The sequence below is a fragment of the Sorex fumeus genome, unplaced genomic scaffold (assembly GCF_029834395.1).
Source record: "Sorex fumeus unplaced genomic scaffold, SorFum_2.1 ptg000122l, whole genome shotgun sequence".
NCBI lineage: Eukaryota > Metazoa > Chordata > Mammalia > Eulipotyphla > Soricidae > Sorex > Sorex fumeus.
The window spans coordinates 18,855,453-18,883,405 of record NW_026606179.1 but is presented as its reverse complement, the minus strand read 5'-3'; the positions used below and the strand labels follow the sequence as shown (position 1 = coordinate 18,883,405).

The 27,953-nt window shown below is 62.1% G+C and overlaps 1 protein-coding gene across 4 annotated transcripts; it reads left to right on the top strand.

The window, feature by feature from the left end:
• Window positions 1–8: 8 nt before the first annotated feature.
• Window positions 9–27,859, top strand: PAK4 (p21 (RAC1) activated kinase 4). 4 transcript variants are annotated; one of them, XM_056135898.1, is made up of 10 exons: window positions 9–167; window positions 20,897–20,970; window positions 21,492–21,715; window positions 22,840–23,295; window positions 23,448–23,894; window positions 24,447–24,580; window positions 24,692–24,818; window positions 25,652–25,777; window positions 26,634–26,768; window positions 26,891–27,859. In XM_056135898.1, the coding sequence occupies exons 3-10, from the start codon at window positions 21,512–21,514 to the stop codon at window positions 27,044–27,046; spliced, it is 1,785 nt and encodes a 594-aa protein (XP_055991873.1). In that variant the 5' UTR covers window positions 9–167; window positions 20,897–20,970; window positions 21,492–21,511; the 3' UTR covers window positions 27,047–27,859. The 4 variants fall into 4 exon arrangements, with proteins under 4 accessions (XP_055991873.1, XP_055991871.1, XP_055991870.1 ...); XM_056135896.1 differs by having other exon boundaries at window positions 21,487–21,715; XM_056135895.1 differs by having other exon boundaries at window positions 21,433–21,715.
• Window positions 27,860–27,953: the final 94 nt, after the last annotated feature.

Genomic DNA, 27,953 nt, shown 5'->3' with positions numbered 1-27,953 from the left:
GGGGACAGGCGGGCGGCGAGGGGGCGAAAGCCCCGGATGTTCGTTGGGGATTCAACATGGCGGCGGCAGTGGCCGCGCTGGCGGCGGCGCGAGGGGGCTGAAGGCGGCGCGGAAGGCCGCGTTCCGAGCCGGGCAGTCAGGCCGCGAGCGACTGCGGCGCCGAGCCGGTAGGCTGAGGGTCTGTCCCGAGGGGTCGGGGCGCGCCGGGCGGTGGGCGGCGGTAGCGGTGGGGGGGGGGGAGGTCGTCGGCGCGACGAGGGGGCGGGGCCGCTGGGGTCAAGGTTCACTCGCGGAGGGTCGGGTCGGGTCGGAGGTGCGGCGGGGGGTTCCGGTCTGAGGGGGAGGGCGGGGCTGGGGGGGAGGTCAGAGGTTGTGCTGGCGAAGGGGGGCGTGGTGAAGGGGAGCGCAAAGTTCGAAGTTCGATGTGGGGGCGCGTTTCGGGGGCGGGGGGTGTCTCGGGAGCGCCAGGAAAGGGGGTTTCTGGTGAATCAGATGAGGGGCGGGGACGTCCACGTGAGGTCACAGCCCTGGGGTGAGAACCCCCCCAGCCGGGGAGCAGATGAGTGGGGGGGAGGGGGTTGAGCTGTGGGGGGGCAAGTTTTATGGGATCAAACGTGGGCGTGGCCGAGGGGGGCAAAGGTCAGACCTGAGGCTGGGTCTGAGGTTGTTCCCGAGGGTTAAATATTAAAGCCGGGTCAGGGAGAGAGAGTTTTAGGTTTGATCCCCGACCCCCCACGGCCCTCCAGCACCCGGGGGAGGTACCTCCTGGGGCACTGCCGGGTGTGGCCCCCCAAAACCAGGGCTCAGATGAAAGCCCCGGTGGGACTTACTGCTGGGCAGGGTTCCGAAGTGGACATTGGGAGGGGGGAGGAGAGCTTGCTTCCTCCCCAGTGCAGAGTCCAGTGGACACCCCTAAAGCGCGCCCAGCCCTCCTTAGATGCCCCCTGCTGTGACTTCTGGGTTCGTGCTGTGAAACTGCCCAGTGATCTTAAGTTGTGGGGCTGGGCTTTGAATTCTGGGTTTCAGCACACCCCCTCCCCCCCTTGCGCACTCCGATCCCGCCCTCCACCCCCACTGGGTCACCTCTTTGTGGTCAGCCAGGTGCATGGCACTGCCACCTCAGTCTTGAAGGGGCCCCTGATTCTCCTACTCTAGGGACACCCGGAAAGGCAGCCCTGGGCTGAGCCGGTTCAGCCAGCGCTCCTGCCCCCTCTTACCAGCCGCTGTTCCTGGAAGCCCAGCCTGGCTGGCCAGGCCACTCCCTGGGCAGGACCGATTGTCCGTTGGTTGGTTGGTACGGACTCCTTGGAAGGGCAGGAACTGGGAGGAGGGGTTTCCCGTGGGGAGGGGGGTTGTGGGGGAGAGCTGGAGTTCAGGTTGGAGTTCGCTGGGGTCCCAGTTACTGAGCCCCCCCACCTTCAGGTGCCCCTGCCCCATCCCCCCAGCCGTGACCTTCCTACGGCCCCTGCCTGGAATCCTGCTCCCCACCCTCTCCTGCTCCTCCCTCCCTCCCTCCCTCTGCTCTGCCTCTGCGTTTTCTCCTGCCTGTCCCAGCCTGGTGGTGGGCTGCCTCCCCATTGGAATTTGTGTGCCACGTGGATAGGAGTTTCTTGGGAACTTTTCTGCCCGAAATCCCCACCCGGCATACAGCCTGCCTGACCTTTGAAAGGGACTCGGTCACTGGCCATTGCTGGGCACTGACCCTGGGACGACACCGGCTTCTGGCACCCGCCTGGAATCAGCCTCCTGCGGTGATCCCGTGATTGCCCTGTGGTGGGTGATGGGAGGTCCCTGGCCAGGAAGTCAGGAGAGTGGATGGACTGAGATCCTGATTGGGGGTGGGGGTGGGGGTGGGGGTGGGGGTGGCGTCCTGGACAGGTTTCCAAAGGGTCGCCTGAAGATTCAGGATGGGGAAGGATGGAGAGTGGGCGTCTGGTCGGGGAATGGTTAGTGTGAGACCCCTTCAGTGCCCGCCTAAGTGGGGCCGTGGAGCCCAGGCAGGCTGGTACTGCCCAGGATCTATGCAGCAGTGAGTGAGGTGAAGCAGGGGAGTGTTGGGGGCACATGTGCTGGAGCCAGGGTGTCTGGGCCCCGTAGCGCTCCCTCTCTCAGCTGTGTGACAACTGGCAAGTGGCTGGCCTTCCTGAGCCTCAGTTTCTACCTCAGTCCCTGTGGCGGGTGGGTGGCTCCTCTGGACCGTGTGGGTCCCTGCGCGGACACATGGCTGAGTCCCTGTGAAAGCCCTCTGGTGCCAGCTGGCCAAGCCTCTAGGTGCAGATTTGGTGGGTGGGGCCTTTGCCAGGGGAGAAAACCCTCTTCCCCAGCTGATGAGGTGGTCACTGGCCAGCGCTGGGTTGTGGGCAGTGACCACTCTGCCAGATTTGATTCTGATACTCCATCATAGAGAACCTACCCCTGCAGCTGTGCCTGGCTGGTGTCACTGGAGACCGAGCACGTGCCTGTGTCCAGTGTCCCTGTGGGTCTCACTCCCTGCGAATGTTCTTGCCTGAGAGCTCCAGCCCCCCCCGACCCTGGCTGCCTGCAGTCTCCTGGAGACCCTCACAAATTCTGTGGCTCGGGTCCCCAAGATGCTGGTGGCAGGATGTGGCTGTGAACATGGGAGCATGAGAACAGCCGAGTCTATGGTGTGGCTCTTGCCCTCCGGACCAGTGCCCGAGGTCAGCCCTGCTGCCCAGTTGCCCTTTTGTGCGGTGCCTCCCTGGCAGTCCCCCGTGGCCACAGGTCCGGTTTCCCATCGGGATTCGAGCACACAGCGCAGTGGCAGTCAGCCCTTCCAGCCGTGTTCCCTCAGCTCTAGGGCATGACACTCAGAGGGGACTGGCCTTACCACCCCAGGCCACCCAAAGATTCTCTCCCAAGTGCCAGAATGTCTTGCGGAAATGACTGATTTCCTCAGTTTTGGGGAGCCAGAGACTTTCCCCACCTCTTCATTTTTGGGACAAACCTGGTGCTCAGGGATCAGTACTGAGGTGCTGAGAATCGAACTTGGTTCAGCCCGTGCAGGGCAAACTGCTTTCACTGGAGCTGCCCGCCCCCTGCCCCCAGGCTGGTAGGGAAGCATGGGGGAGAGGCTGGGGAGGACTTTGACCTCTGCCCTCTAGGATCCCTAGGGCCTGACCACAACTCTGACCCTCCCCTCCTGGAGGGGCATGTCCAGGAACCCAGGCTGCAAAGGGAGTGTCTGAGGTCTTCCTGTGTTGTGACCTCAGGGGGTCCAGGACTGGGCTGGTCCAGGAGAGAATCAGAGCTACTGCCTCCCTGCAGAGTGGAGTGAAGGCAGGCAGGGGAATGTGAGCACTTTTTTGGAGATGGGACCAAGAATAGGTCAGGGAAGAAGGAGGTACAAAGGCCCTGAGGTCCATGGGCTGGGAGAGGTGAGCTCAGGCAGAAGGGGAGCACAGATCAGCCTCTTTCCCTGTGGGAACTGGCAGGCACAGAGGGAGAACTGCTTGCCCTGTCCACAGGTTGCTCAGTGTTGCCGGGTAGGGGATAGACACGCGGGGTGGGGGGGGGGGGGGCACTCCTTAGGCAGTCTCTGCGAGACTGGTGGAAACCAGGAGTGTGCAGCCCCCTGGGCTCTGCTGGTCCCCCACAGTGTGAGGTGGGGATGCTGAGAGGCTGCGGGTACTGGGCCAGAGGGACCCCGGCTCCGTTTGTTCGGCCTCTGAACAACACTGGGCCATCCCTGTCCAGGTGGTTCTTGCCCTGGACTCTAGTTCCCTCCCAGTTGGAGCCCCCTGCCCCCAGCCCCCAAGCCCCTTTTCCCTTGCATATCCACCGCCTCCTCTTCGTCCTGCTGGCTCACAGCGAGTCACTTCCTGGCCAGACGCAGGCCCCGGGTGTCCCCAGCAGCTGTTTCTCCCATTGCCCAGCGGGGCGGCCGCAGAGGTTGCCAGCAGGAAGCCGTCTCCTTCCAAGTCACGGCCAGGGAGTCGGGCCCTTCCCGCCGGCCTCCCATCCGGGGCTGGGGTGGGCCTGTAGCCAGCGGCCAGTGGCCAAGCCCGGGTCCCCGGGAGCCTGCTCTGGCTAATGCCGCAAAAGTCACTTGCACACTGTTACTCGTCTCCCGGCACCCCTGACTCTGGGGTGGACTCTGGGGTGGAGTGACCCTCCACAGCTCAGCCTGACCCTCTTGCTGGCGGCCTGGGCTTCCCCTCCTCCCCCGCCCAGTGGGGGTGGGCGTGGGCAGTGTAGGGCGGCTGGGTCTGGGCCGCACCCCGAGAACATCGCACTCTATTCCTCCCGTGGATGTGCTTGCCCTGTGGAAAGCTGCAGGCCAGAAGGGAGGGCAGTCTCCCCCCACCGCCATGCCCCCAACTCAGCCCACCCGCTCTCCCCCGCCCGAATCTCTGGCTGGGTTTCGCCGAGTCTGCCGCCTTCAGGTGCTGCTGCACTCAGGTGCTGCTCGCTCTTGTGTCCACATTCGCAGGGCTCAGGGCTGCTGCCAGACCCCTCTAGGCTCTGTTCCCAGACCAGGTGTGCACCTGCCACCTTCGCCCACCCCCGCAGATCTGATGGTGACCTGCCCTGGTGGGGTGGGGTGTTATCTTTGCTCTTTGCCCCTCAAGATAGGCACAGCGGGCCTTGCGTGGTTTGGATTTGAATGTGCGGGAAATGGGGCTGCAGCTCTCTGCCTCCTGCGGGGTGGGGGTGGGGGAACCCAGGTCTGGCAAAGCCCCTCCAGTGTCGCAGGTGCAGGCCTTGGGGCTTGGGCTGGGGCCCTCAACCTGTCAGACCCGGACTCTGGAGCCAGGTGTCACCATGAGCTGTCTGAGTCCGGGTCTTCCTCTACGGCCGGCCGTGGAATGGAGGCCGCCCTGGCTGCCTTGGTCACTTTGTTCTGGGCCTTGGTGGTGACCAGGACAATGAGGAAATTGCACTCATGATCCCCTGTGGGGCCTGGATGGCCCAGAGCAGAGCTTAGGGATTAGAACCCCCTTCCCCCGTTGTGTCCGCTCCCAGCAGGCCGCAGCAGAGCTTGGTTCTGAGGCGACAGGCTGGCAGTAGCTGCCTGGGGCTGTGCCCCACCAGAGCCTCTCTCCAGGGCCCTGCGGGCAGCCTGGCCCAGCCCTGCGGCCTTCTGATAAAGGGCTTTGTGTGAGGTTTGCTGGTTTCGGTCACTCCCCTCCCGCCAGGCACAGGGAAAGTAGGACATTGCAGAGGACTGTCCCTACCCCTGGGGCCCCTTCCCCCACCCCCTCCCTAGCCTTCCTGGGCATCTGGCAGTGAGGTGGGGAGTCTGTCAGCTCCTCCAGCCCCTCCCAGCCCCTCCAGCTTCCAGGGGATGTAAAGCTCATGGGTCACTTTGTCATATTATCAGGTGAGCAAACCCCACCACCACCACCTAGGTGAAGCTGAAGAACATAGCACCCCAAAACCCCCATCAGCCCCTTGGGGGGTGTGCCAGGAATGGAACCCAGGCAAGGTCAGCACTCTGCTGCCAAGCTACCACCCCAGTCTCCCTCACCCTTCTGGCAATGACCACTGTGTTCCCCACCTTTCCCGGGGTGCATGTCTGACCCAGAGACAGTCTGCTCTGAAATGCCCCACAGAGGGGGGCCACAGTCTTTTCGCAGCTGTGCTCCCACCTCAGCCTTGTGCTTCTGTCCCTGCCCTGTGGTTGATAGTTGCTGGGTGGTGTTGTCTCCTCGGCCACAGTTGGTCCTCCTGAGCACTGCACTGCATACCAGCACTGGGCCTGCCCAGCTTGGCAGTTGACCTTGAAGTTGCTCTCTCTCTCCCTTTAAAGTTACCTCCTGGGAGGGCCCAGAGGGCTGGGCCCTTACCTTGCAAGTGGCCGGTCCGGGTTTAGCTCCCTGGAAGCCTTTGTGGTCCCCTGAGCACGAGCCGGGAATCATCCCTGAGCACCGCCAGGTGTGGCTCCCAAATAAAACTAAAAGTTACCTCCAGGGCGTTGCCTTGTCCATGAGGCACCCCCTTCCTGTCTCTCTTCTCCCCCACTTCCCTGTCCTGGCTGATTCCTCCTCCCTCCAGTGCTGGGCTCGGGGGACCAACCAGGGGCTGAGCTCCCAGTGACATGCGGAAGGCCTCGGCCGGTTTCTCCTCTGCTCCCCGCCCCCTTCCTTGCCCCGTGGCCCCTTCCTCCACTTGCGTCTCTCAGTCTGGCTGGTCTCCATACTCCCAGCCACACTCATCCCCAGGTGGACCATGGGGCAGCTTCCTCCCGGGCTCGTACCCCCTGCCCTGCTGAGTCCCAGCCCTTCCTTCCCGTCTGCACCCCTCTCCTGCCTGGTGCCCTGGGCATGGAACATTCCAGGCTGGAGTCTGCCTGTGTTCATGCGGCCTCTTTTCCATGCAGCACCCCGCCTTCTCACACCCGCACCTCTGCTGTGGCCACCTGCCACTGTCCCTGCAGGGGTGTGTGTGTATGTGGGGGGGTGCCCTCCCTTTGTCCCCGGCCTGTCCTGGGCCTGCGTGTGGTGGCAGCTTCCAAAGGGAGTGTGGCTGTGTGAAGCTGGTGTGGCAGGAGCCAGGTGAACTGGAGGAAACGCCGCCGGGCGAATACAGGGGAGGCCACAGAGGTCGTTCTTGGCATCTTCCTGCCCGTAGGCAGTGACGGGGCCCTGGGTGTTATTGGTTTCCTGCTGCCATGGTCGCAGTAACGCTGGGTGCCACCCAGACCGCTCAAACCGGGACCCTTCACCTTTGTAGCATGGCGCTCCCTTGCTCTAGGGCGGGAGAAGTGGCATAGCCATGGGCCACGGGCCGGGACTCTTAGAGTACTCAGGCTACCCCCCGGCCCATCCTGGAACCCCTGGTGGTGGCCGAGACTCTGGGACGGGTGGGCAGGCTCACTGCTGCCGTTCTGGTGGCCAGGCAGGGTCTGCACTCTCCTGTCTGCTGCTCCTCTCGCCGACTGACTCCCTTTTCCTTCTGATGTCTTGGGGGCGAATCCTAGACTCCGAGATGGGCAGCCTTATCTTTACGACATGGCGCTGTCCTCTCCTACTTTATAAGCTGCCTTTTGGTTTTGGACTTTGGAGCCACACCCGACAGTGCTCTCGGGGGCTCCACAGTGCCAGGGACTGGCTGGACCCGGGGCCGGCTGCATGTGAGGGGAGCGCCTCCGCCCCGTGCTGTCCAGTCCTCGGCAGCCTCGTGCGCATGTGTTCCCTGGGGTGTGAGGTAGCCCTGCCACGTCCAGTCTCCCATGTCCCCATTCATTGAGACACAGACTCCTCCTCCATCTCCCTTCTATTACTATTATTTTGTTTTTGGGGGTCAAGCTCAGTGATGCTCAGGGACTCCTTCTAGCTCTGTACTCTGTTACTCTTGGTGGTGTTCAGGGGATCATATGGGATGCTTGAGATCAAACCCGGGTCAGCTGCGTGCAAGGCCAGCGCCCTACCTGCTGTACTGTCTCTCCAGCCCTCCTTTTATTAGTGGGTCTGTTTGCTGGGGGCTCTCCCTCTCTCTAGTTGCCTTTCCCACATCAGTACCACATGACCTGATTTGTGCACTTTTTTGGGGGGTGGAGGGCCACACCCAGCAGTGCTCAGGGGTTACCCCTGGCTCTGCGCTCAGAGATCGCTCTTGACAGTGCTCGGGGCACCTTATAGGATTCCAGGATTGAATCTGGGTTGACTGCGTACAAGGCAAGTGCACTGCCCGCTGTACTGTCGCTCTGGCCTCTGATGCCTATCTTTCTAATTGATCTTGATGGCAGGGAGAGCAAATCCTCCCCCTTGCACCTCTGTCCCCGTGGGCCTTTGGCTTTTTACAACCCATCCTCAAGAGCCCTGGGCTCTGCCCTTATTCCTCCTCTCTAGGGCCCGGTCAGTGCCTTTGGTCCCTGCCTCTCACAGCGACCCCACGCCCTTTGTCGTGGCACACTCTGCCACCACTCGCCTGCCCTTTGTTGGGCCTTGTAGAATGAGACTCTCCCCACGGTGCACCCCCTCCTGGCACTGCCCTGGGCCCTGGCAGAGGGCAGTCAGGGCACTCCTAGCGGAGGTTGTAATTTTCCTGACCGATTTCAAGGGCTAATTAAAGGTTTTCCTTCACTAATCAGCTCATGGTTTAATTATCGGGGAGCGGCTCAGGGATGCGGGGAGCCACTCTGCTGGGGTCTCCTCACAGTGGCGGCGTGGCAGGAAGGGGCCAGGCCTTAGCGCCACCCTGTCCCCACGCTGGCCTCGCTGGGACCAGGCTCCTTCCTGTTCCAGAGTCTTCCCAGGCGCTCCCCTCCTGGCCCAGCACGTTTGGCTGCCCTGGGTCCTCACCGCTTCATCCTGGGGGTCTCTCTGTGTGCTCACTGCATTGAGACAGGCAGCCTGTCATCCTGCATCTAGGCATACGTATGGGGGGGGGCCGAGGTGGGTTGGGGTTCGGGACTGGGGCGGAAGGTGGTAGGCGTTGAGGGAGGGAGGCTTGTGCAGTGGGGAAGCCCATGGAGGGGGTCAGGGGAGGACTCGGCGTCTCGGGGGCGGGCGGAGATGACTGTGCCAGGCCTGGCTTCGTTCCGCAAATTCTTTCCTCCCCAGACCCCTGGCCAGGTCCAGTGGGGATGAGGCCTGTCACTCTTCTCCTGCCCTTCCCCCCTGGCCCTGAGATCACCTCCTGCTGGGCCCAGACCCTTTGAATCCCAGTCAGCTAGCTCACTGTGTCTGTCTGTCATCTGTGTGAGTCCATCCATCCATCCATCCCTCCATCTGAGGGGACTGATTAGGGGGGAGCTGGGTGAACCGGGCAAGTGTCACAGCTTCAGGAATGCTCACAACCTCCTCCCCCAACACACACACACACACACACACACACACACACACACACACACACACCTTTGTAGGCTTGTGACTTGGGGTGCAGAGCCGCAGCCCCCATGGGCATACTGTCTGAGTGTGTCAGAGTGACCAAGGCAGCCGAGGCCCGAAGGGAGCCTGTCGCTGTCCCTGTCACCTCCCTCCCCACCCTGCTCAGAGCCCCTGGGCCACGGGCTGGAGATGTGCAGGCTCAGGACGGACAGGATGGTGCTGGTGTCACTATCCAGGGTGTGGTAGGGCATGTGGCCCCAGATCTGAGAGGCCTGTTGTCAGTTCACATTCTGGGCTGTTGTGGGGTGGCCTGGTGGGATGAGAGAGAGGAGGGAAAAAATTGCCCTGCTTCTCCTGCTCACTCCTGTGGGACCGGGACATGCTTCCTTGGCCACTGTGGGCCTAGCCCTGAGTCCCAGTGTGGAGGGTGGAACTTGGCGTGATGTTGTTGTGTTTCCAGGAAGCGGCATTGGGGGTAGTTTCGTGTTGGGGTGAAGGACCCCAGGCAGGCCAGCCCCTTCTTATCAGGTCACATTTCCCTTGTAAGATGTGGGGCGCTTCTGTGTCTGGAAAAGGATGATGTCACGACCTCGGAGCACCCTGTCACCTCCCTGTCCCCACTTACTCGCCTCAGTCTCCATCAGGCTTGTCACCTGCCCCCACCACCACAGTGTTCTTTACAAGTTGCCAAGCTTGATTTGTTTTCATCATAAACACTTCCGATTTTCCTTCTGCAAGAAGAGGAGGAGTCTTAAAAAATTGGACAGTACCGGGCAATCTGGCGGCAGGAAAACAAAAGCTCCCCAACTCCTACATTTCCTCCCAGGAAGCAGGGCCACCCTGCACTGCCCCCCCCCCTTGTTTAATTGGGAATCCAGATAAGGGCTGAGCTCTGCTCCAGGCTGCTCCGCTTCCGTCCATCCGTCCATCCCGGGAGGTTCCTCCAGGACTGAGCTGCTCCCGTTCCCTGTGTGTGGCTCATTGGCAGCAGCTCATGCTGAGGGCTGGGGGGTGAATAGGTCTGAGCGGGGCCTGGGTCCTCTCGCGCAGGCCATGCTCTCGCAGCCCCCACCCCCTGCCCTCCACCCTCTGTGCTGCAAGGACCTGCAGTGAAGAGTTGGGGTCCTGCTTCTCACAGCTGATGCTCCAGGGCGCAGCCAAGAAAGCAGGAACCAGGGACGGGGACACAGGGGCAAAAGACAAAGGAAGGAGACCTCCTAAGGGAGGACTGGCCCTGCACAAAGGTCCAGGCTGGGGCCTGCCTGGATGGGGGGGGAGGGGAGGTGGGGAGCGGCGCTGAGGTGCCGAAGATTCTCACTGAAAGGCAGAACCCCTCCCCCCCCCCCCCCCAGGCACCACACCCGGCCCCTGTGGTTAGTCTCCTGGGGCCCTGACCACAGCTTGCCATGCCAGGGAGGATGAGCAGGCGGAGCACGGCTCTCGGCTCTCGGGGTGCCTCTTGCCAAGGGCAGATCCTGACCCTCAATCCAGCGCGAGGCAGGGCTGAGGGTGGAGCAGGGGTGGAGCGCAGGGCCCAAAGCAGAACATTTCTTTTTGTGGTTGGTGTGGGGGCCACACCTGGTGATGCTCGGGGCTTGCTGCTGCCTCTGCACTCTGGAATCTTCCTGATTGGGCTGGGGGCGGGGGAGGGGGCGGGGGGAGGGCTGAGGGCGGGGGAACCATATGGAAGGCTAGGGATCAAACACGAATTGGCAAGCACCCTTCCCGCTGTACTATCGTTCTGGCTCCCTGGCTCCGGGAGCAGAATGTTTCTGACGAGGGTGGGGCTCCCTCTGCCCCAAACCTCCTGGCCCTCCCCGCTTCTGATCTGGGTCTCATCCTGATTAAGGAGGAGCCTCTGAAGATGGCTTCACATCTGCAGACTTTTCCTTTAGGCATAAAGAAATGTCTTTTATTTATATATTTAGAATTTGGGGGCAGCACCTGGCAGCACTCAGGCCTTATTCCTGGCACTGTGCTCAGGAGTCACTCCCGGCTGTGCTCGGGTATATATATTGGGTGACGATTTGAATTAAGATCCCTGTATTCCTTCTGGCCCAGTTAAACGTATCTTTAAAGTACCCCCCAGACATGGAAAGAGAATCAGCACCTAATCTGGTAAGCTGGAGCCGAGTCCCAGCTTACCAGAAGCACACAGAGGGATCAGGGGACACAGCAGCCCGACCCAAAGCAGAGAAAGAAAACTCTCGCCCCGAGGCTTCTAAGCTCCTCACCCCTGCGGACTGAGACGGAAACTGCTCTTGGTTTTCAAAGTTGTGGCAACTTTTGGCAGGAAATTTTTTTTTTTTTTTTTTGCTTTTTGGGTCACACCCAGCGATGCTCAAGGGTTACACCTGGCTCATGCACTCAGGAATTGCTCCTGGCGGTGCTCAGGGGACCATATGGGGTGCTGGGAATCGAACCTGTGTCGGCCATGTTGGCTGTGTGCAAGGCAAACGCCCTACCCGCTGTGCTATTGCTCCAGCCCCTCGGCAGGAAATTTTTGCAGACTTGTGCACGCAGACACAGACCAGGCGAGGGAAGAGACAAGGGATGTCCCATGAGCACAGGACCCCGAGGTGTGACCCCAGAATTGAAGGCCCATGGAGAGGGCAAGGCTAGGGGGAGGGATTCTGAGCCCAGGGGTGGGCAGTGCTGTGCTGCCGTAGCAACACTCCAGTAATACAGCGGAAATGGCATGAACCTGGGTGGACAGGACTGAAGCACTAGCTTCTTAAACTTCCCTCAGGACCTCTTTTTGTTTACTGAGGGGCACACCAGGCTGTGCTCAAGCTTACTCCCATCTCTGCACTCAGGAATCACTCCTGGCGGGGCTCGGAAACGATAGGTGGGACCTGGGTTGGCCGTGTGCCCGGGCAGTGCCCTCCCTCTGTGTTCTCGCTTGGGCCCTTTTTGCGCTACATGACACCAGGTACATAGACGGGTCTGTCTAGGGGTAGAGCTGTGCCCTCCTGGGGGAAAATGAGTCCCAGGAAGGGGCCTGAGGGCTGTGCCCCAGGTGAGGTGGCAGCTCTGAACCTTTGTCTTTTCTTGTCCAGGGCTTCCTCCCATCACCCTCGTTGCGAGAACACCAAGAGCAGGACAGAGGGATAGACGGAGTGAGGGTGTCCGGGGTCAGAACTGCCTGTGCCCACCTGGATTCTGAATTGCCACCTAGAGAGAAAAGTGCACCAGGTCCCAGATGGGGGTTTCCATTATCCTGGCTGGGGACCCCCACCAGCGCCCCCAGGTCCGTCCCCACCCCATGTTCTTCACAGCAGCAGCGACTACAGCCCTTGTTCTCACAGCCAGGAGCTAGTCCACTGGCTTGCACTGGTGGCGCCCCCCCCCCCCCCCCAGCTCCAGAAGCACTCTCAGGCACCTGCCGCAGAGACAGAATCCCCCGGTCACCTGTGGGCCTGCTGCCCACTAAGTGCCCTCCTGCCCCTGCTCATCCCTCAGCACGATCCCATAAGCTCCTGGGAGTTAAAACTGCCAGTGTAACTAAGAGGCTGCTGGCACTGGTGGCCACTTGCTCTCCGAGCTTGGCTCTGGAGGTTTCCCGGGGGGGTGAGGGGCATCCCCGCATGGGTCAGAGGTTCCCGGTCTCTCCAGGAGCCATGACAACAGCCCTTGCCCGCAGAGCCGCAGAAGGTGCCCTGGGCAGCCTGGAGCTTCCGATGCCCAAATTCACAGTGGGGGCCCCGGTTGCCCTGGGGCCTGCTCAGGCTGACTGTCCTGTGCGTGTGTGGGGTGCGGGTGTGACTGGGCTCCCTCTTTCCACCCCCTCTGTGTCCTCTGCTGGCCTCCGCCGGCCTGGGAGCCTCTCTCGGGCTCTGGACCTCGTCTGCCTCTGACTCTGCCACCTTCTCTGAGTGGCCCTGAGCTCATTGGCGACTATGACCTCCTCTTTGTTGGCTGCAGTTTCCCAGTTTGTCAGTGGGTCAAATAAAACCTCCCAAGTAAACACTCAGGAGAGTGGCACCAAGAGACCTGGTGCCTGGTTGCGTGTCAGGGTCAGTGCACTTGTCATTGCTGCCCTCAAAGACTCATTTGGTAGATACTGGGCCCTTCCTCGGAGTCCAGCCTCATGCTGGCTGCCAATGTGGGTGATCCCCAGCTTTGGACACAGACACTGAGACAACCCGTATGAACTATTGGGCACTGTGTCACAGCTGACTGTTAGTGGGCCCTGGCTGCCCAGGAAATCATAGAATACTTCCTGGAGGAGGAGGTGTCTGGGCTGAGTTCTGAGAAAGGGACCGGATTGAATGTGTAGGAGGGCGTCCAAGGAGAGGAACAGGCAGTTTCAAGGCTGAGAGGAGGGAAGGACCTGGGGCTTTGGATAAGGTATTCATATCTTTATTTAATTTTGCCATCACTGTAGACAGGTTGCAATTGTAAGAAGTAAAAGAGAGAAGAATTCCAGGGGGGAGGCCCGAACCCTTTCCCTGATGTCCCCAGTGGTGACATCCTGCCAATGAGTCCAAGACCACAGTCAAGACAGTAGCTTCAATGGGGTCAGGCCACAGCGAGTTCCATCCCCAGGACCACTGCTGTGCCCTTTGGGGCCCCTTTTATTTTATTTCCCCCTTTCCTTCCCTGTGCCAACACTGGGGGGAGGGGGGAGAGTCATACATGACTCTCAGTGCTCCCTGGGACATTCAGTGTGTAGTGTTCATATAGGTACCCCCCCCCACACACACACACCCTGTGGTGCCTTGTCACTGCTCACACAGGCCTGGAGGTCACAGGTGGGTGGGGCACTGCTTCAGGAACATGCCACACGCAGATCTGCAGGCCTTGGTGCCTTTTAAAAATATGTGTATATTTTTATACTTGGGCCACACACCCAGTGGTGCCCAGAGCTTACTCCTGACTGTACTGAGGGATCACTCCTGGCAGGCTTGGGGGACCCTGTGGGGTGCTGGGGATTGAACCTAGATCACCAGGTGCAAGGCGCCCTACCGGCTGTATCTCTCCAGTTCCTCTGGTTCCGTTTTTGTTTTTGTTTGTGGGCCATGTCCAGCTATGCTTAAGGGAGGTCACTCCTGGAACTGTGCTCAGAAGACCATATGGGATGCTGGGGATTGAACTCAGGTCGGTTGCATGCAAGGCAAAAGCCCTCCCTGCTGCACTAGCTCTCGAGCCCCATCTGGTGCCTTTTTATAGCTGCACCCCGTCAAAGCAGCCCTCGGCCCCTGCAGCTGCTCACCGATCCCCTCCCTGTTTTTATGGTTCTGGCTTTCCAAGACCATCCTGCCTCACTGTTCGCGCTGCCACCTTCCGCTTTGCCGAGTCCTGGGGCGAGCCACCCGGGACTCGCTATCTCAGCCCTTCGTTCCTTTTTATCACTGAATCATGTTCCGTGTGGGTGTCCCACCGCTCAGCTGTCCCTTGCTGAAGGTCATCCGGGCCGGTTCTCGTTTGCCACTATCCGTCAACACCTGAACCCGGTTTCTCTGGGACTCCCCCCTCAGGAGGGCCGTCGCTGTGCGCACAGCGGGCCGAGCCTTTGCCCCCTCCCCCCTCCCCCACCCCTCGTCTCTCTGTCCTTCCAGCCTCCAGTGTCCTCCCTGGCCTCCTTGTCGCCAGCCTCACAAGCGTGCGGTAGCACTCCTGTGGCCAGTGATGCAGAGTGTGGCTCCGGGCTCCCCTGCCGTCTGTGCCCCTCAGATGAGCACCTCTCCCCATGTCTGCTGCCTGCTGGCTGATGGGATCAAGGGTAGGATCAAGGGGGTCTCCGTCCCCGTGTTCTGAGCATCTTTTGTCTCTTGCCAATCCACGTCTTTTGTCAGATGGGTGGTTTGTAAATATTGTCTCCCAGTCTGTGGCTTGTCATTATGTCGTCTTTGGCATAGCTGGCAGGTTTTGGGGTTCTTTTTTCTGTTTGTTTTGGCAGGGCTGGGGGCTGGGGGGTGGCACCAAATCTGGTGTTGCTTAGGGCTTACTTCTGGCAGTGTGGGAGACTGCGTATGAGGAGTGGGGATGGAACCCAGGGTGGCCATGTACAAGGCAGGCAACCCTTCCCCAATGTTCTGTCTCTCCGCGCTGGTAGTTTTCAGAGGTCTACAGCATTCCTTTTACTGATTTTGGGGCCACACCCAGCAGTGCTCATGTCTTACTCCTGGCTCTGTGCTTAGGGATCACTCCTGGCAGGGCTCAGGGGACCGAGTGGGGTGCTGAGGATTGACCCTCCCTGCTGTGCTATCGCTCTGGCACTGTCTAGGCTTGAGAGACGGAGTTAATGGCCAGCTAGCTCCCTGAAATGTGCGTGAAGCCCCGCTCGTCAGGGGCAGACCCTTGTGGCTCCTCTTCATCTCCAGTGGAAGGTGTCGAGGACCCTCCCTGTGCTGACTCCTGGGGTCACTTCTGCTGTCTCTGTCCCCAGCGAGAGCCTGGTTCACTGAGTGAAATGTTTAGAGGAGTATTTGTCGTGGCTGTGCAGCTGGCCTGACTCTCCCCACAGCTCTCAAGCCTGTGCCCGTGTGGGCGTATGCATCCCGGCTGCAGGGAAATGGGCAGGCGTGTGGACACGCCTGGAGTGGTGGTGGGGGGGTGCCCCGAGGCGCCTGCCCTGTCCCCGGCTGCCCTTTGGCGCCACGGGCCTTGGGGCCACGTGTCTCGTGGAAGGGAGGGCAGGAAGGGCCACAGAGCCCAGCTGCCGTGGGCTATTCCAGCCGGAGGCGCTGAGGGACAAGTCTTCTGTGGACTCCCCGGTTTCTATTTTGGGGTGTGTTCTGGGAGTGTGGGAATAAATCAGTAATGAAGCAGCAGAGCTGGTGCCTGGCTGGGGTGTCTGGAACCCGCCTCTCCTGCGCCCACAAATCAGGATTGCTCTGGCTATGATTCTGGGGCCACGTGGCAGTGCGGGGGTGGGGGTGGGTTGGGTTCTGGGGATCAAACCTAGAGCCTCCACGTGCCAGGGCGGTGTCCCCAGCCCCCTAGGTGACTTTTGAAAGGAGACCCCAGGACACTTGGTGGTGGAGGCGCCCCGACTTCCACCAGCCTTTCTCAGCAGCGGCACTGTCTGCCCCACCGCCAAACCGGCCTGTCCGGTCTGGGGAGCTTCGGGGAACTCGTCCCACTTGGCTCCTGTCCGGCTGCCCAACAGGTGCTCCACCCCGGGGGGGAGGGGTGCTGGCGCCCAGGACTTCAGGGGTCCCTTTGGGGAAACCCTGGCCTGGCCAGCAGGTGTGAGATAGTCCGTGCATCCTCCCTGTCCCTCCCGGGAGGAGGAAGTTGGGGTGGGCGATGGCCATGGTGGGAGCAGCCCCGAGAAGCCTCCCTGCTTACTGGACCCCCATGGGTGCTGCCTCCCACCCACAGGCCCTCTGGAGCTCACAGGAAGGGGCTGGAGAGATTGCCCCTGAGTAGGGTGGGGGAAGGGAGGGCTCCAAGCCAGGACAAGGGGTCTGTCTGGTGCTGGACTCCTGCCCTCCCCGCTGGGTGCCTCAGGCCTCAGTTTCCTCCATGGCGAAGGCCCCCCAGGTGAGGTCAGGCCCGTCCTGGCAGTGTAGTGAGGCTCCCCTCTCCCCTCCCCCTGTCATATCAGTGGGTGTTGGTGGGGAAGAGGGTCACAGGGTTCCCTGCAGCTATCCCTGCTGGCCCCCTTTTCCCCACTCCCCCACCTCTGCTGCAGGAGCAGGGCCTGAGCCAGCCTGAGAGGGGCTGTGTGAGGTGTCCCTTCCTGGCCCCTCCTCACAGCACCGAGCCCCGCCTCCTCCATCCCGCCTGCCCGCCCTCTGGGCTGGAGCCATGGTCTTGCCAGGGCAGGGCTGGCTGGCACCGCCCACTGCCAGGGGCTGCCAGGGCGTCGGGGCGCGGAGCTCAGACGCCTGCCTCACCAAGGGAGCCCCCGGCGCCCACTGGCTGCCCCCCGCCCCCCTGTGGAGAATGGTGGAGGTGAGCGGCAGGTGGGGATGGGGGGTGGCCCCGAGCACAGCGAGTGTGGGTGGCAGGGAGGGCAGGGCGGGTCTGGACTGGAGGCAGGTGTCGTTGGCCGCCACCTGTCCCCGCACAAGGCCCTGGCGTCCCTCCATACCAGGGTGCCCGGGGCTGGTGTGCAGGAGGACCGTTTGCGGGGGTGGGGGTGCTGACTGGCCAGGGGGTACCTGTGTCTGCGTCCCGGCTTTGGGGGCGTCTCTGTCTGTGTGACATACTGGTGATGCTGTGCCCAGTGTCTCTGGAGTGTATGCGAGGGTCTCAGAAGTCCCTGCATCTGGGCGTCTTTACAGTGGCAGCTTCTTCCACCCCAGCTGCAGACCCCCGGACCACCCCCTGCCCCAGGGCTCAGGAGCCTGCCCAGGCTCTGGGTGCTGTGGAGCCACCTGCAGTTTCCTGGGGGTGTGGCTGACTGGGTTAGTGCCCCCCACTTTGTGCCCTCATCTCTCGGAGCCTTTTCCTGGGCCCTGTCCCAGTGTCCCAGCTCCGTGTACACGTGAGTGTATGTTTTCATGCGAGAGTGAGTGACTGTGGTCTGTGTGTGTGTGTGATCTGAGTGTGGGTGTGTGAATGTGTACAAGAGTGTATATGTGTACGGTCTGGGTGTGTGAGTGTGGTGTGTAAGTGTATGTGTATGATCTGAGTGTGTGTGTGTGTGTGTGTGTGAGTGGTTTGAGTGTGTGTGTGTGAGAGAGAGTGGTTTGAGTGTGTGTGAGTGCGGTCTGAGTGGGGGTATGTGTGAGTGGGGATGTGTGTGAGTGGGTGTGAGTGGTTAGAGTGTGTGTGTGTGAGTGTGGTCTATAAGCGTATATGTGTGATCTGAGTGTTGTGTGAGTGGTTTGAGTGGGTGTGTGTGTGAGAGCGGTCTAAGTGGGGGGGTGTGAGTGGGTGTGTGGGTGTGAATGGTTAGAGTTTGTGTGTGAGTGGTTTGAGTGGGGGTGTGTGTGTGTGTGTGAGAGAGAGAGGTTTGAGTGTATGTGAGTGCGGTCTGAGTGGGGGTATGTGTGAGTGGGGATGTGTGTGTGTGAGTGGTTTGTGAGTGTGTGTGTGTGTGTGAGAGAGAGAGAGTGGTTTGAGTGTGTGTGAGTGCGGTCTGACTAGGGGTGTGAGTGGGTGTGAGTGGTTAGAGTGTGTGTGTGTGAGTGTGGTCTATAAGCGTATATGTGTGATCTGAGTGTGTTGTTGTGAGTGGTTTGAGTGTATGTGTGAGTGGTTTGAGTGGGTGTGTGTGTGAGTGCGGTTTAAGTGGGGGGGTGTGAGTGGGTGTGTGGGTGTGAATGGTTAGTTTGTGTGTGAGTGGTTTGAGTGGGTGTGTGTGTGAGTGGTTTGAGTGTGTATATGTGTGTGAGTGCATTCTGAATGTGTGTGTGTGTGAGTGGTTTGAGTGGGTGTGTGGGGTGAATGGTTATAGTTTGTGAGTGGTTTGAGTGGGTGTGTGTGAGTGGTTTGAGTGTGCATGTGTGTGTGAGTGGTTTGTGTGTGTGTGTGGTTAGAGTGGGTGTGTGGGGTGAATGGTTAGTGTGTGTGTATGTGAATGTGGTGTGTGTGAGTGTGGTCTGAACGCTGGGGTGTTCCCAGGCCCCATCACCCAGCAGTCTGCAGTGGCATGCTCTGTCCCATCAGAGGGTGGTGCTTTGGGGACTAATGCCTTGGCTTGCATTGGGGTACACGGGGCTGAGGGGTGCAGACAGACCCTGGGTCACGTGGGTACATTGTTGCCCTCCATGGGTCCTGGAAAGTGCCATCCTCTCTGGGCCTCGGTTTCCTGGTCTGGGCCACAGGAAGGAAGAGGACTTTGCCACCCAGCACCCCCAAACTTCTGGGCATCAGGTGGACAGGTGGGCATGGCTCTCCGCCACACAAGGCCTTGAGATCTGGCCAGGACACACCCCCCTCCCCCCCGCCGTACCCTAAACCTGCTTCTGCCTGCTCCAGCTGTAGGGTTGGCCAGAGCCCATCCCTTCCTTGTCTAGAACTTTCCTGAGACTGTTTCCCTCAGAGTCCCCACAAGGAGACCCACCTGTCCTCACCAGTCTGCCTCTTTGATGTGCCTATGAAAGAGGAGCTTGGGAGCTGGGTGCGGGGGGCAGTTCTGGGGTCACCTTCGTCTCCTCTTCAGGGTCCTCCCGGCTGCCTGCTGACAAGGGCCTGTGTGGGACCAAGCCTCCGTGGTCTGTGGACATGGTTGCCTGTTCGTGCCATGGGCATCACCCTGGCCTTTCCCATGCCCTCCCTCCAGGCTCATAGTCTCCCCTTCCCCTCCATCACCTGCACAGCCTGGGGGTGGGTAGAGATAAACTGAGGCAGGAAGGAGGCCCCCAGAACCCAGGGCAAGGCCTGGGGCTCCTTCCAGGGGGGCATGTGAGGGAGAACTGTGGAAGGGCTTCCTGCAGGAGCCTCAGTTTCCGCATCTGCATGTGAGACTGAGGCAGGCCCTCGCCACTGTCCTGCCACCCTGGGCCGGCCAGACTGTGGGGCTCCTTCCCCCAAGGGATGGAGATGTGGGTCCGAAGGACCATCCACCCTGCGTCCCAGTCCACCCCCTACCTCCAGTGAAGCGTCTCTGCTCGGGCTGCTGGGAGGGACTCAGCACAGCACCATTCAGGGCCTGTGTCTGTTGTTTGGGGTATTTGGGAGCTTGGGGTACACACTGGCTGTGCCCCGGGGCTGCTCCTGGCTGCCAGTGCTCAGGGGATGACTGCTCCAGGCGACTTTTATGATGTTGACCTTATGCAAGACAAGGGCCTCAAACCCTACCCCCTGTCTCCGATGCATAGCTGCCAAGCAGGGGGATCTGGTGGGTGCCCCCTCAGCTGGGGTGGGTTGCCAGGGTTCGGGAGCCTTAGGGTGAGTCCCGAATGGGTGCCACAGCTGTGTTCTCCTGTGCCCCACGTGTCTGTACTTCCTGGGTTCCCTCCCTCCCTACGAGTTCAGTTCTCCGGGACCCCTGCTCTGATCCCAGGAGCAGCCATGCCAGCCTCACCTGCTTTAGCAGAGGGGAAGCGGGGTCCAGTCTCCCGCCTGACAGCCTCCCCCACCACACACACACAAACGCGCGCGCGCGCGCGCACACACACACACACACACAAGCCTTCCCTCTCACCAGCACGGGAGGCACTGCAGTGCCTGGCCGCAGGCCTGGATTCCCCCAGTTCCCGGCTCGTAAGGGGTCCCCACACCCTCCTTCTCCCCGGGCCCTGCCAGTCCCTTTCTTCATAGAGCAGCTTCTCTCCCCGCCCCCTGGCACCCCCCAGGTTGCAGAGCAGGAGCTGCCCAGGGCGGGGTGCGCTGCTATAAACACGCTCAGTTCCTCCATTTGTCCTGCCCGCGTGCCCTGCCCAGGGGAAGTGGGGCCGGGCCAGCAGATATCCGGGCTCTCCTCCCCCACCTTGGCCACCCCTGCTCCCTGGCCTGACCTGAGCCCCCCACTTCCTGGCTTTACTAAGGGGACAAGTGGCTCCTCCTGTTAGTGGAGGTGTTGATGGTGCCCCCTGGGCTGGTGGGGGTGGGGGTGGGAGCCTAGGGGGTCACCTGGGAGGCTGGGAGGTGATAGCAGGTGGTGGGGACTTGAGTATTGGGGGTGGGCTGGTGCTGGACCCTGTTAGGGGATTGAAGAAGAGAGGCATGAGGGTGAGGTGGCATCTCCCCGACTCCCTGCCCCTCCCCCAAGCAGGTCAGGAAGCCAGACTGAGCTGGGGGAGTCCTGGCCATGGGCAGACCTGGCTCTGGTCCCCTGCGGCCTGGACCCGTTGAGACAGGTTGGCTGCTGGGTCCCCCCACAGCCTCCCACTGGGCTCCTGCCGCCAAACCGGTTCCCCAGGAAGGCCTGTCCCTGGCTCCTCCCCGAGAGCACAGGCCTGGGGGAGCCGACCGGCTCAGTTGACCTGCTCCCCTTGGCCGGCCTGCATCCTTGGTGCTCTGCTGCCTCCCTCTCTACCCACTGGGGAGGACATCCCTAGAGGGTCAGAGGTCAGCATCACAGCCAGGCACTCAGGATTGAGTTATTCCCTGGGTGGCTACTTCCTGTCTCCACCGTGAAGTATATCTGGTGTCCCCAGCCGCCGGGCAGAGAGGGCACACACAGGGCTGGGAGGAGGGAGTGTCTGCAGGTGATGGTCCGGTGGCAGGCGGGTGACAAATCACCTCTCTTCCTCTCCCAGATGAGGAACTCGAAGCTCCTTGAGGAGACGCCGCCTGCTCACGGGCCCTGCTAGCACCGCCAGCATCCACACAGGTGTGTGGGCCCTCGCTGTGCCCCAGGGGACTTCCTACACCTTCCAGCGGCCCTCGGGGGTCTGCAGGCTCGCAGAGAGGGGACGTCACTGAGGAAGGGCAGAGAGAACGGCGGGGGGCTCCTCAGCCGCCCCTGCGGAGTGGCCGTGGGTTCTCTTCTCTGGCCCCACACAGCCTGCACATAGGTCTGTGCCTGCACCCACTGCCAGGCTGGAAGTGAGGGCTGGGCTTGGGGACCCTCTAACACCAGCCCCTGATGCCTGGTTTGGGGGTGTGTACACCCAGTGCACAGCAAGCTTGGTGGGCGACCCTGGTGTGACCTGGGGTGCTGAGGGAAGGGGTGACCCAGGGCTCTGAGGCCTGGAGCCACACAAAGGCCTGAGGGGCGAGGGGCAGCGGGACCCCAGGAGACCCCGAGCCAGGAGTGGGGCAACTGACTCAGGTGTTCATGGCGTCCCTGCAGCCGTCGGGAGGGCAGCAGGAAGAAATGGGTCCTGGAGCCCGTCCCCACTGAGAGCGCAGGCACCCGCGAGGCCGCCGCCATGTTCGGGAAGAAGAAGAAGCGAGTGGAGATCTCGGCGCCGTCCAACTTCGAGCACCGCGTGCACACGGGCTTCGACCAGCATGAGCAGAAGTTCACGGGGCTGCCCCGCCAGTGGCAGAGCCTCATCGAGGAGTCGGCGCGCAGGCCCAAGCCCCTCGTCGACCCCGCCTGCATCACCTCCATCCGGCCCGGGGCCCCCAAGGTAGAGCCCTACAGCCCTCCCCCTCCCGCCCCAGTCTAATGAGGGTGGGCGCTGGGCAGGGCCAGAGGGGGCGCTTTGGATGCCAGGCCCCGAGTTGGACTGTGGCTGGGGAGTTCCTGGCGTGTGAACGGAGCAGCAGGGCTGGGGTTTGAGCTGGGCCTGGATGGGCAACTCTGGGCCTGCACCAGGAGGCGGGGATAGGCATGCCGGGCAGCGGGTTCGGCACCAGGGGGCCTGCCAGCCGTGAGCCTTTCCAGGCCTGGGTCCCCCGGGAGGAGGGGCCCCTGACCTGCACATGCACTCAGATGCCCCCTCCCCAGCTTGCACTGTGCTGGGTGCAAGGGTTCATCGCTGCATTTGTTGCTTGAGACTGAGGTATCTTCCCAGTGCCCTTCCAGCTGCCAGGGCCCAGGAGAGGCAGGTGGGGCAGCGCCTACTCTGGGTGCCGGGGCCCCATTTGCTGCACCTGCGATGCACCTTCGGGGGTGGGGGAGGAGCAACCCCTGCTGGGCACCAGGCCTGTGCCAGGTGGGCGGCAAGAGCAGGAGGGAGCCTTGGAGGGTTCAGCTAAGGCAGCTGGTTTCAGGTGCTGTGGGGAAAAGGATGGCGGTGCTAGGGGCTGGCACTGCCAGGGGTGGCGTTGAGCTAGGCAGGGACCCAGGTGGGGGCCTTTTGAAGCTCCCCAGCGAGAGGGCCCACCTGGGTGGTAGGATCCCTGGGGTGCTGACTCTTCCCAGGGCAGAGGCACCTGCGCTGGGTCCAGGTGGCTGTGGGGGGGAGGGGAGGGCAAGGCCCCGGGCCACCCGCTCCTCCTCCCTTTCTGCCACTCCAGGGGGCTCGGCCGTCCATGGAGTGTGAGCGGAGCAGCTGGCCACTCGTGGGGTGCCTGTGCCCAGCAGTGCCCCGGCCTCTGCCTCCTCTTGCCTGCCCCACTGTGAGGAGGATTCGAGGGCCATGGCCTTGGGGGCACCCCGAGCCGTATCGTCACCTGTGGCATTTCTCCATTCGTCTGTCTTGTCTCTGTGTGTGTCGTGGTGTGCTGTGACATCTCGTCGTGGTGTGTTGGACCTGCATCCTGTGTCCCTCCTCCCCGTCCGGCCCCCGCCCCGCCATGGCCGACACAGACCATCGTGCGAGGCAGCAAAGGCGCCAAGGATGGGGCCCTCACGCTGCTGCTCGGCGAGTTCGACCAAATGTCGGTGACACGCTCCAACTCCCTGCGGAGAGACAGTCCCCCACCACCTGCCCATGCACGCCAGGAGAATGGGGTGCCTGCGGAGCCCCACGCCGTGGCCAGAGTGGGCCCAGAGAGGGGCGGCCATGGCCGGGTCCCTGGACGCAGTGATGGGGGTGGCGGCAGCGGGGACCGGCGGCGAGCAGGGCACGAGAAGAGGACCAAGCCTTCCCGGGAGGGCGCAGGGGGCCCCCAGGAGTCCTCCCGGGACAAACGCCCCCTCTCTGGGCCTGACGTCAGTGCCCCCCAGCCTGCTGGTCTGGCCAGTGGCACAAAGGCGGCAGCTGGCCGACCCTTTAACACTTACCCGCGGGCCGATACGGACCACCCATCCCGGGGCACCCAGGTAATTGTGCCCCACCTCAGGAGGCCCCCAGCCCCGTGCTCCCCCCCACACCCCTGTGTCCATCGACTTCATCTCCCCCACCTGTGTCTGTCCCGTCCCGATCACAGCGCTGGTCCCAGCCTCTGCTCACAGTGTCTCTCTCTCTGTTTCAGGGGGAGCCTCACCACACGACCCCCAACGGGCCTTCCCCAGGGAGCCTGGCTGTCCCCCAGTCTTCCTCCTCCCGGCCTCCCAACCGAGCCCACGGCCCTCCCAGCCCTGGCGTGCTGGGCCCCCACGCCTCTGAGCCCCAGCTGGCCCCCACCGCCCGCACCCTCTCTCCTGCAGCTGGCCCACCAGCCCCCGGCCCCTCGGGCCCCCCAGGCCCCCGCTCCCCGCAGCGGGAGCCCCAGAGAGTGTCCCATGAGCAGTTCCGGGCCGCCCTGCAGCTGGTGGTGGACCCTGGGGACCCCCGCTCCTACCTGGACAACTTCATCAAGATCGGGGAGGGCTCCACGGGCATCGTGTGCATCGCCACCGTGCGCAGCTCCGGCCGCCTGGTGGCCGTCAAGAAGATGGACCTGCGCAAGCAGCAGCGGCGGGAGCTGCTCTTCAACGAGGTGCGCCTCACTGCACCCCAAGTCATCACTGCATCCCCCGACAGACCCTTGCACCTCCAGATCACTACGTCTTGTGGCCCCTGGCCCGGTTTCCTTCTCGGAACCTCCATCGCCGCCCCCAGAATCTGTTGCGCCCCTCTCAGCACCCCAGCCTGCGACTCCTTCCTGCTCTAGGAAGCGCCATTGTCTTTTGCAGGGCCCTGTCCTGTTCCTGGGTTTGGGAGACCCCCGCGGACTGACCAGAGGGTCTTTACACCCAGCAGGCCAGCCCCACTTCTGACTCCTGCACTGTGGGTCTTTGTGCGGCTGAGCTCAGCAGGTCCGCAGGGGGCACTCACTGCTCCCCCACCCCCCAGCTGTGGTCCTCAACACAGCTGCCCGCAGTGTTCCACAAAGGATGCTGCCTCTCCATCCTGGGGAGCACCCCCCACCCCCTCCCAGGCCTCCCTGGGTCACCTGTCCATCTTTGGTCCTTCCCCACCCATCAGGCTTGGCTGCGATGGGGGGTGGGGGGTTCCCCGTGGCTGGCAGAGGCTGAGCTGTGTCCCACAGGTGGTGATCATGCGGGACTACCAGCACGAGAACGTGGTGGAGATGTACAACAGCTACCTGGTGGGCGACGAGCTCTGGGTGGTGATGGAGTTCCTGGAGGGGGGTGCCCTCACGGACATCGTCACCCACACCAGGTGCGGCCCATCGATGGCGCCCCTCCCGGGATTGCATGGGGTGGCGCCCGACCCCTCCCACACCTGGGGCTCCTCCGACTACAGCCCCACCCTCCCCGCTCCCCCCTGCAGGATGAACGAGGAGCAGATCGCCGCCGTGTGCTTGGCTGTGCTGCAGGCCCTGTCAGTGCTACACGCGCAGGGGGTCATCCACCGCGACATCAAGAGTGACTCCATCCTGCTCACGCATGACGGGCGGGTAAGGCCCTGCCCCACCAAGGCTCTGTAGGCCCCTGCCTGTGTGCGAGCCTGGGGCACATGCCGGGCACTGAAGGGACCACGTTCTTGGGGGCTCTGTATGGTGATGGAGTCCTGCGGGAGGACACCCTCATGCCATCAGCACAGAACACAGGGAGCTGTTGTTGACCACGGGCCCAAGGATGGGAGAACACGATGGGTTGGTCAGCTCCCGTTCCCCACTGAGCACCAGGGTGGACTGTGGCCCCTCGCCCTGGATCTCCGAGTCGGGGGTCCCAGAGGAGCTGCAGGCTGCATCCCAGCAGTAGACCCCGGTTTTGTTTTCTGTTTTGTTTTCGTGAGTTGGGGTATCAGGGCCAGCTCCTCAGCTTCTTGTTGATTTGTTCACCCTGGGTAACTTAAGCCAAATCAGTGAGCAGAAGGCAGAGGGTTCATTTTTGTTTTCCTGGAGTCTCCGCCATCGGCCCTGGACTATGGGACAGATGTGTCGGGAGGCTCCTGGGAACAGGGGGTTTCATACAGTTTTTCTGGGGTGACATGATGCAGGGATTCCGCCAAGAGTCTGGAAAAGACCGCAGTCCTCAAATGTGTGATGTTTGGATCTGGTGGCTGAGGGCTGCGGCTGTGTCCCCTCACCTGTCCTCTGGGCTGTGATTCTTCTGGGCACACGGGGTGCCTTTGGCCCCGGATCCCTTGCAGGTGGCTCCTGAGCAGTATTCTTGGGGAGTGGACTTGTCTGAGGCCCCTGTAACTGGCCTAGTATCCAGGGGGCTACCCGCTGTCTACCCAGCACTTTCCTGGCCACAGCCCCTTTGACCCTGCGCCCTATCCCAGGTGAAGCTGTCGGACTTTGGATTCTGCGCCCAGGTGAGCAAGGAGGTGCCCCGCAGGAAGTCCCTGGTTGGCACGCCCTACTGGATGGCCCCAGAACTCATCTCCCGCCTGCCCTATGGGCCAGAGGTGAGTCGGGGCCCGGCGGCCGAGTGCCCCTTCATCAGCAGTCTGAGTGGAGGGAGCTCAGGGATCCCAGGAGGGGAACAGGACCAGGGCGGCGTTGAGAGACGGGGAGTGGGTATGGGTCATTCTGCAGTCGGTCATCATTGCTTGCTGGATCACAGCCGGGCCAGTGCTCAGCGCAACACAGAATGCCAACAGCAGTGGCCATTGCTGGAGCAGAGGCCACGCTGGCAGGCTGCAGACAGCATTTGAGAAGGGCTCTGTGTGCCAGCTTTGCACCGCAGAGGCGCAGTGGGGGCCTGGTGGCCACACGCCCCACCCACCCCTGCTACCTCTATGTGGGGATACGTGTTCCCGAGGCCCCTCCACAGCCTGGCAGCAGGACTTGGCCAAGGAAGGGGCCCAGGGAAGCATCTCGGAGAGCCTCAGTGAGGAAGGGTGAGGTCCCACCGCAGGGGAGGCTACAGGGAAGTTCTGAGGGACTACAGGACATCGTGGTATAACAGGCCCTGTGGGAAAGTTGGCAGAGCAGGAAGTTCTGCATCTTGGATAGAGCAGGTATGAGGTGCAGGCTGCAGGCCACGCCCCTGCGAGCAGAGAGGACCCCGCGTCTTACGCTTACCTCGTGTCCCAGGTGCATTGTTGGGCAACAGACTTATGGGCCAGCCCTGAGCGCAGGGTAGTCTAAGGCAGGGAGGGACCCCAGAGAATACCCACCAGGGGCCGAGGTGTGTGTGTGGGAGGGGCAGGAACCCTACAGAGGCTGCCCCGGGAGAGGAGTCAGGGTGCAGAGTGAGCATCAAGCAGAGGATTCCTCCCTGGGCCGGGCCGCACTTCTCATCCGCCCTTCCCCCACCAGGTGGATATCTGGTCTCTGGGGGTGATGGTGATTGAGATGGTGGACGGGGAGCCCCCTTACTTCAACGAGCCACCCCTCAAAGCCATGAAGATGATTCGGGACAACCTGCCCCCACGGCTGAAGAACCTGCACAAGGTGAGACACCCCACGGGGGTGGGTGGTATTGCCGGGTGGCGCGGAGTGGGGTGAGCTGGCCGAGTCCCCTGGCCCCTGGCCACGGTGCAGGGACCAGGCAGCCTCACACCCTTTGTCCACAGGTGTCACCGTCGCTGAAGGGCTTCCTGGATCGCCTGCTGGTTCGCGACCCAGCTCAACGGGCCACCGCGGCCGAGCTGCTCAAGCACCCGTTCCTGGCCAAGGCGGGCCCGCCTGCCAGCATCGTGCCCCTCATGCGCCAGAACCGCACGCGATGAGCCGGTGCCCTGCCCGCAGCCAAAGAGCCCCGGCCATGCAGGGACACCCAGTGTGACACCGCCCCCAGGCAGGGGGTGGAGGGTGTGCGGCACCCTACTACTGAACTCGGGTTTGGATCTTGGAAGCACACAGGGACTCGGGAGCAAGCGTGGCTCCCGGAGCCCGTGTGGCCTCGGGCCAGGCTGGACCCCTGCTTTCCTGTCTTCGCAAAGGCAGGTGTCCCCCCACCCCCATCACTGGAAATATGCAGCGGGGGCTGCTGTTTTGAGGGGTGCACAAACACTACAAAAGAAAGGCGTGTGTGTGGTGGTGGCCCCGCGCCAGTGCTCAGACTCGCATGTGAGCACGCACGCCCGTTTCCGCGTGCGCACTCTCGCCCGCACGTGGTGCGCGCTGTCTCGGGCGGTTCTCCAGGCTGCACGCGGTGTCAGAGACCCTGCCTGCCGTACAGCCCCCTCTCCCCCTGAGCCATGGTGGGGGTCAATCATGAATGTCTGAAGAGTGGCCTTTTCCTCAGCCCCGCACCCCCTTTTCTGTAGCTGGCTGGGGAGACATGTTGGGATACCCCCACCCCACCCCACCCCCAGCCTCTGCAGAAAACGACTACTGCACCCGGACCGCCTCCTCTTTTCTAGACGTCTATTTATATTGTCATTTTGTAACACTCGGGGGGAGCACCACCCCCACCCGGGGACTGATGCCCCAGCCCTGGGGGGTCCGCCCTGGGCGGAGCCACAGCTGGAGAATCAGGCTCCGCCCCCTGGGGCCGCCCCGCCCTCCCTTAGTTTCACAATTAAAACATTTTCTTGTTTTGTGTGTGTGGTGTTTGTAGAGGACCCTCAGAGACAGGCAATCTCGAAATGAGGGGCAGGGGGGAGGCCACACCCCGAGGTTTCAGCCAGGTTA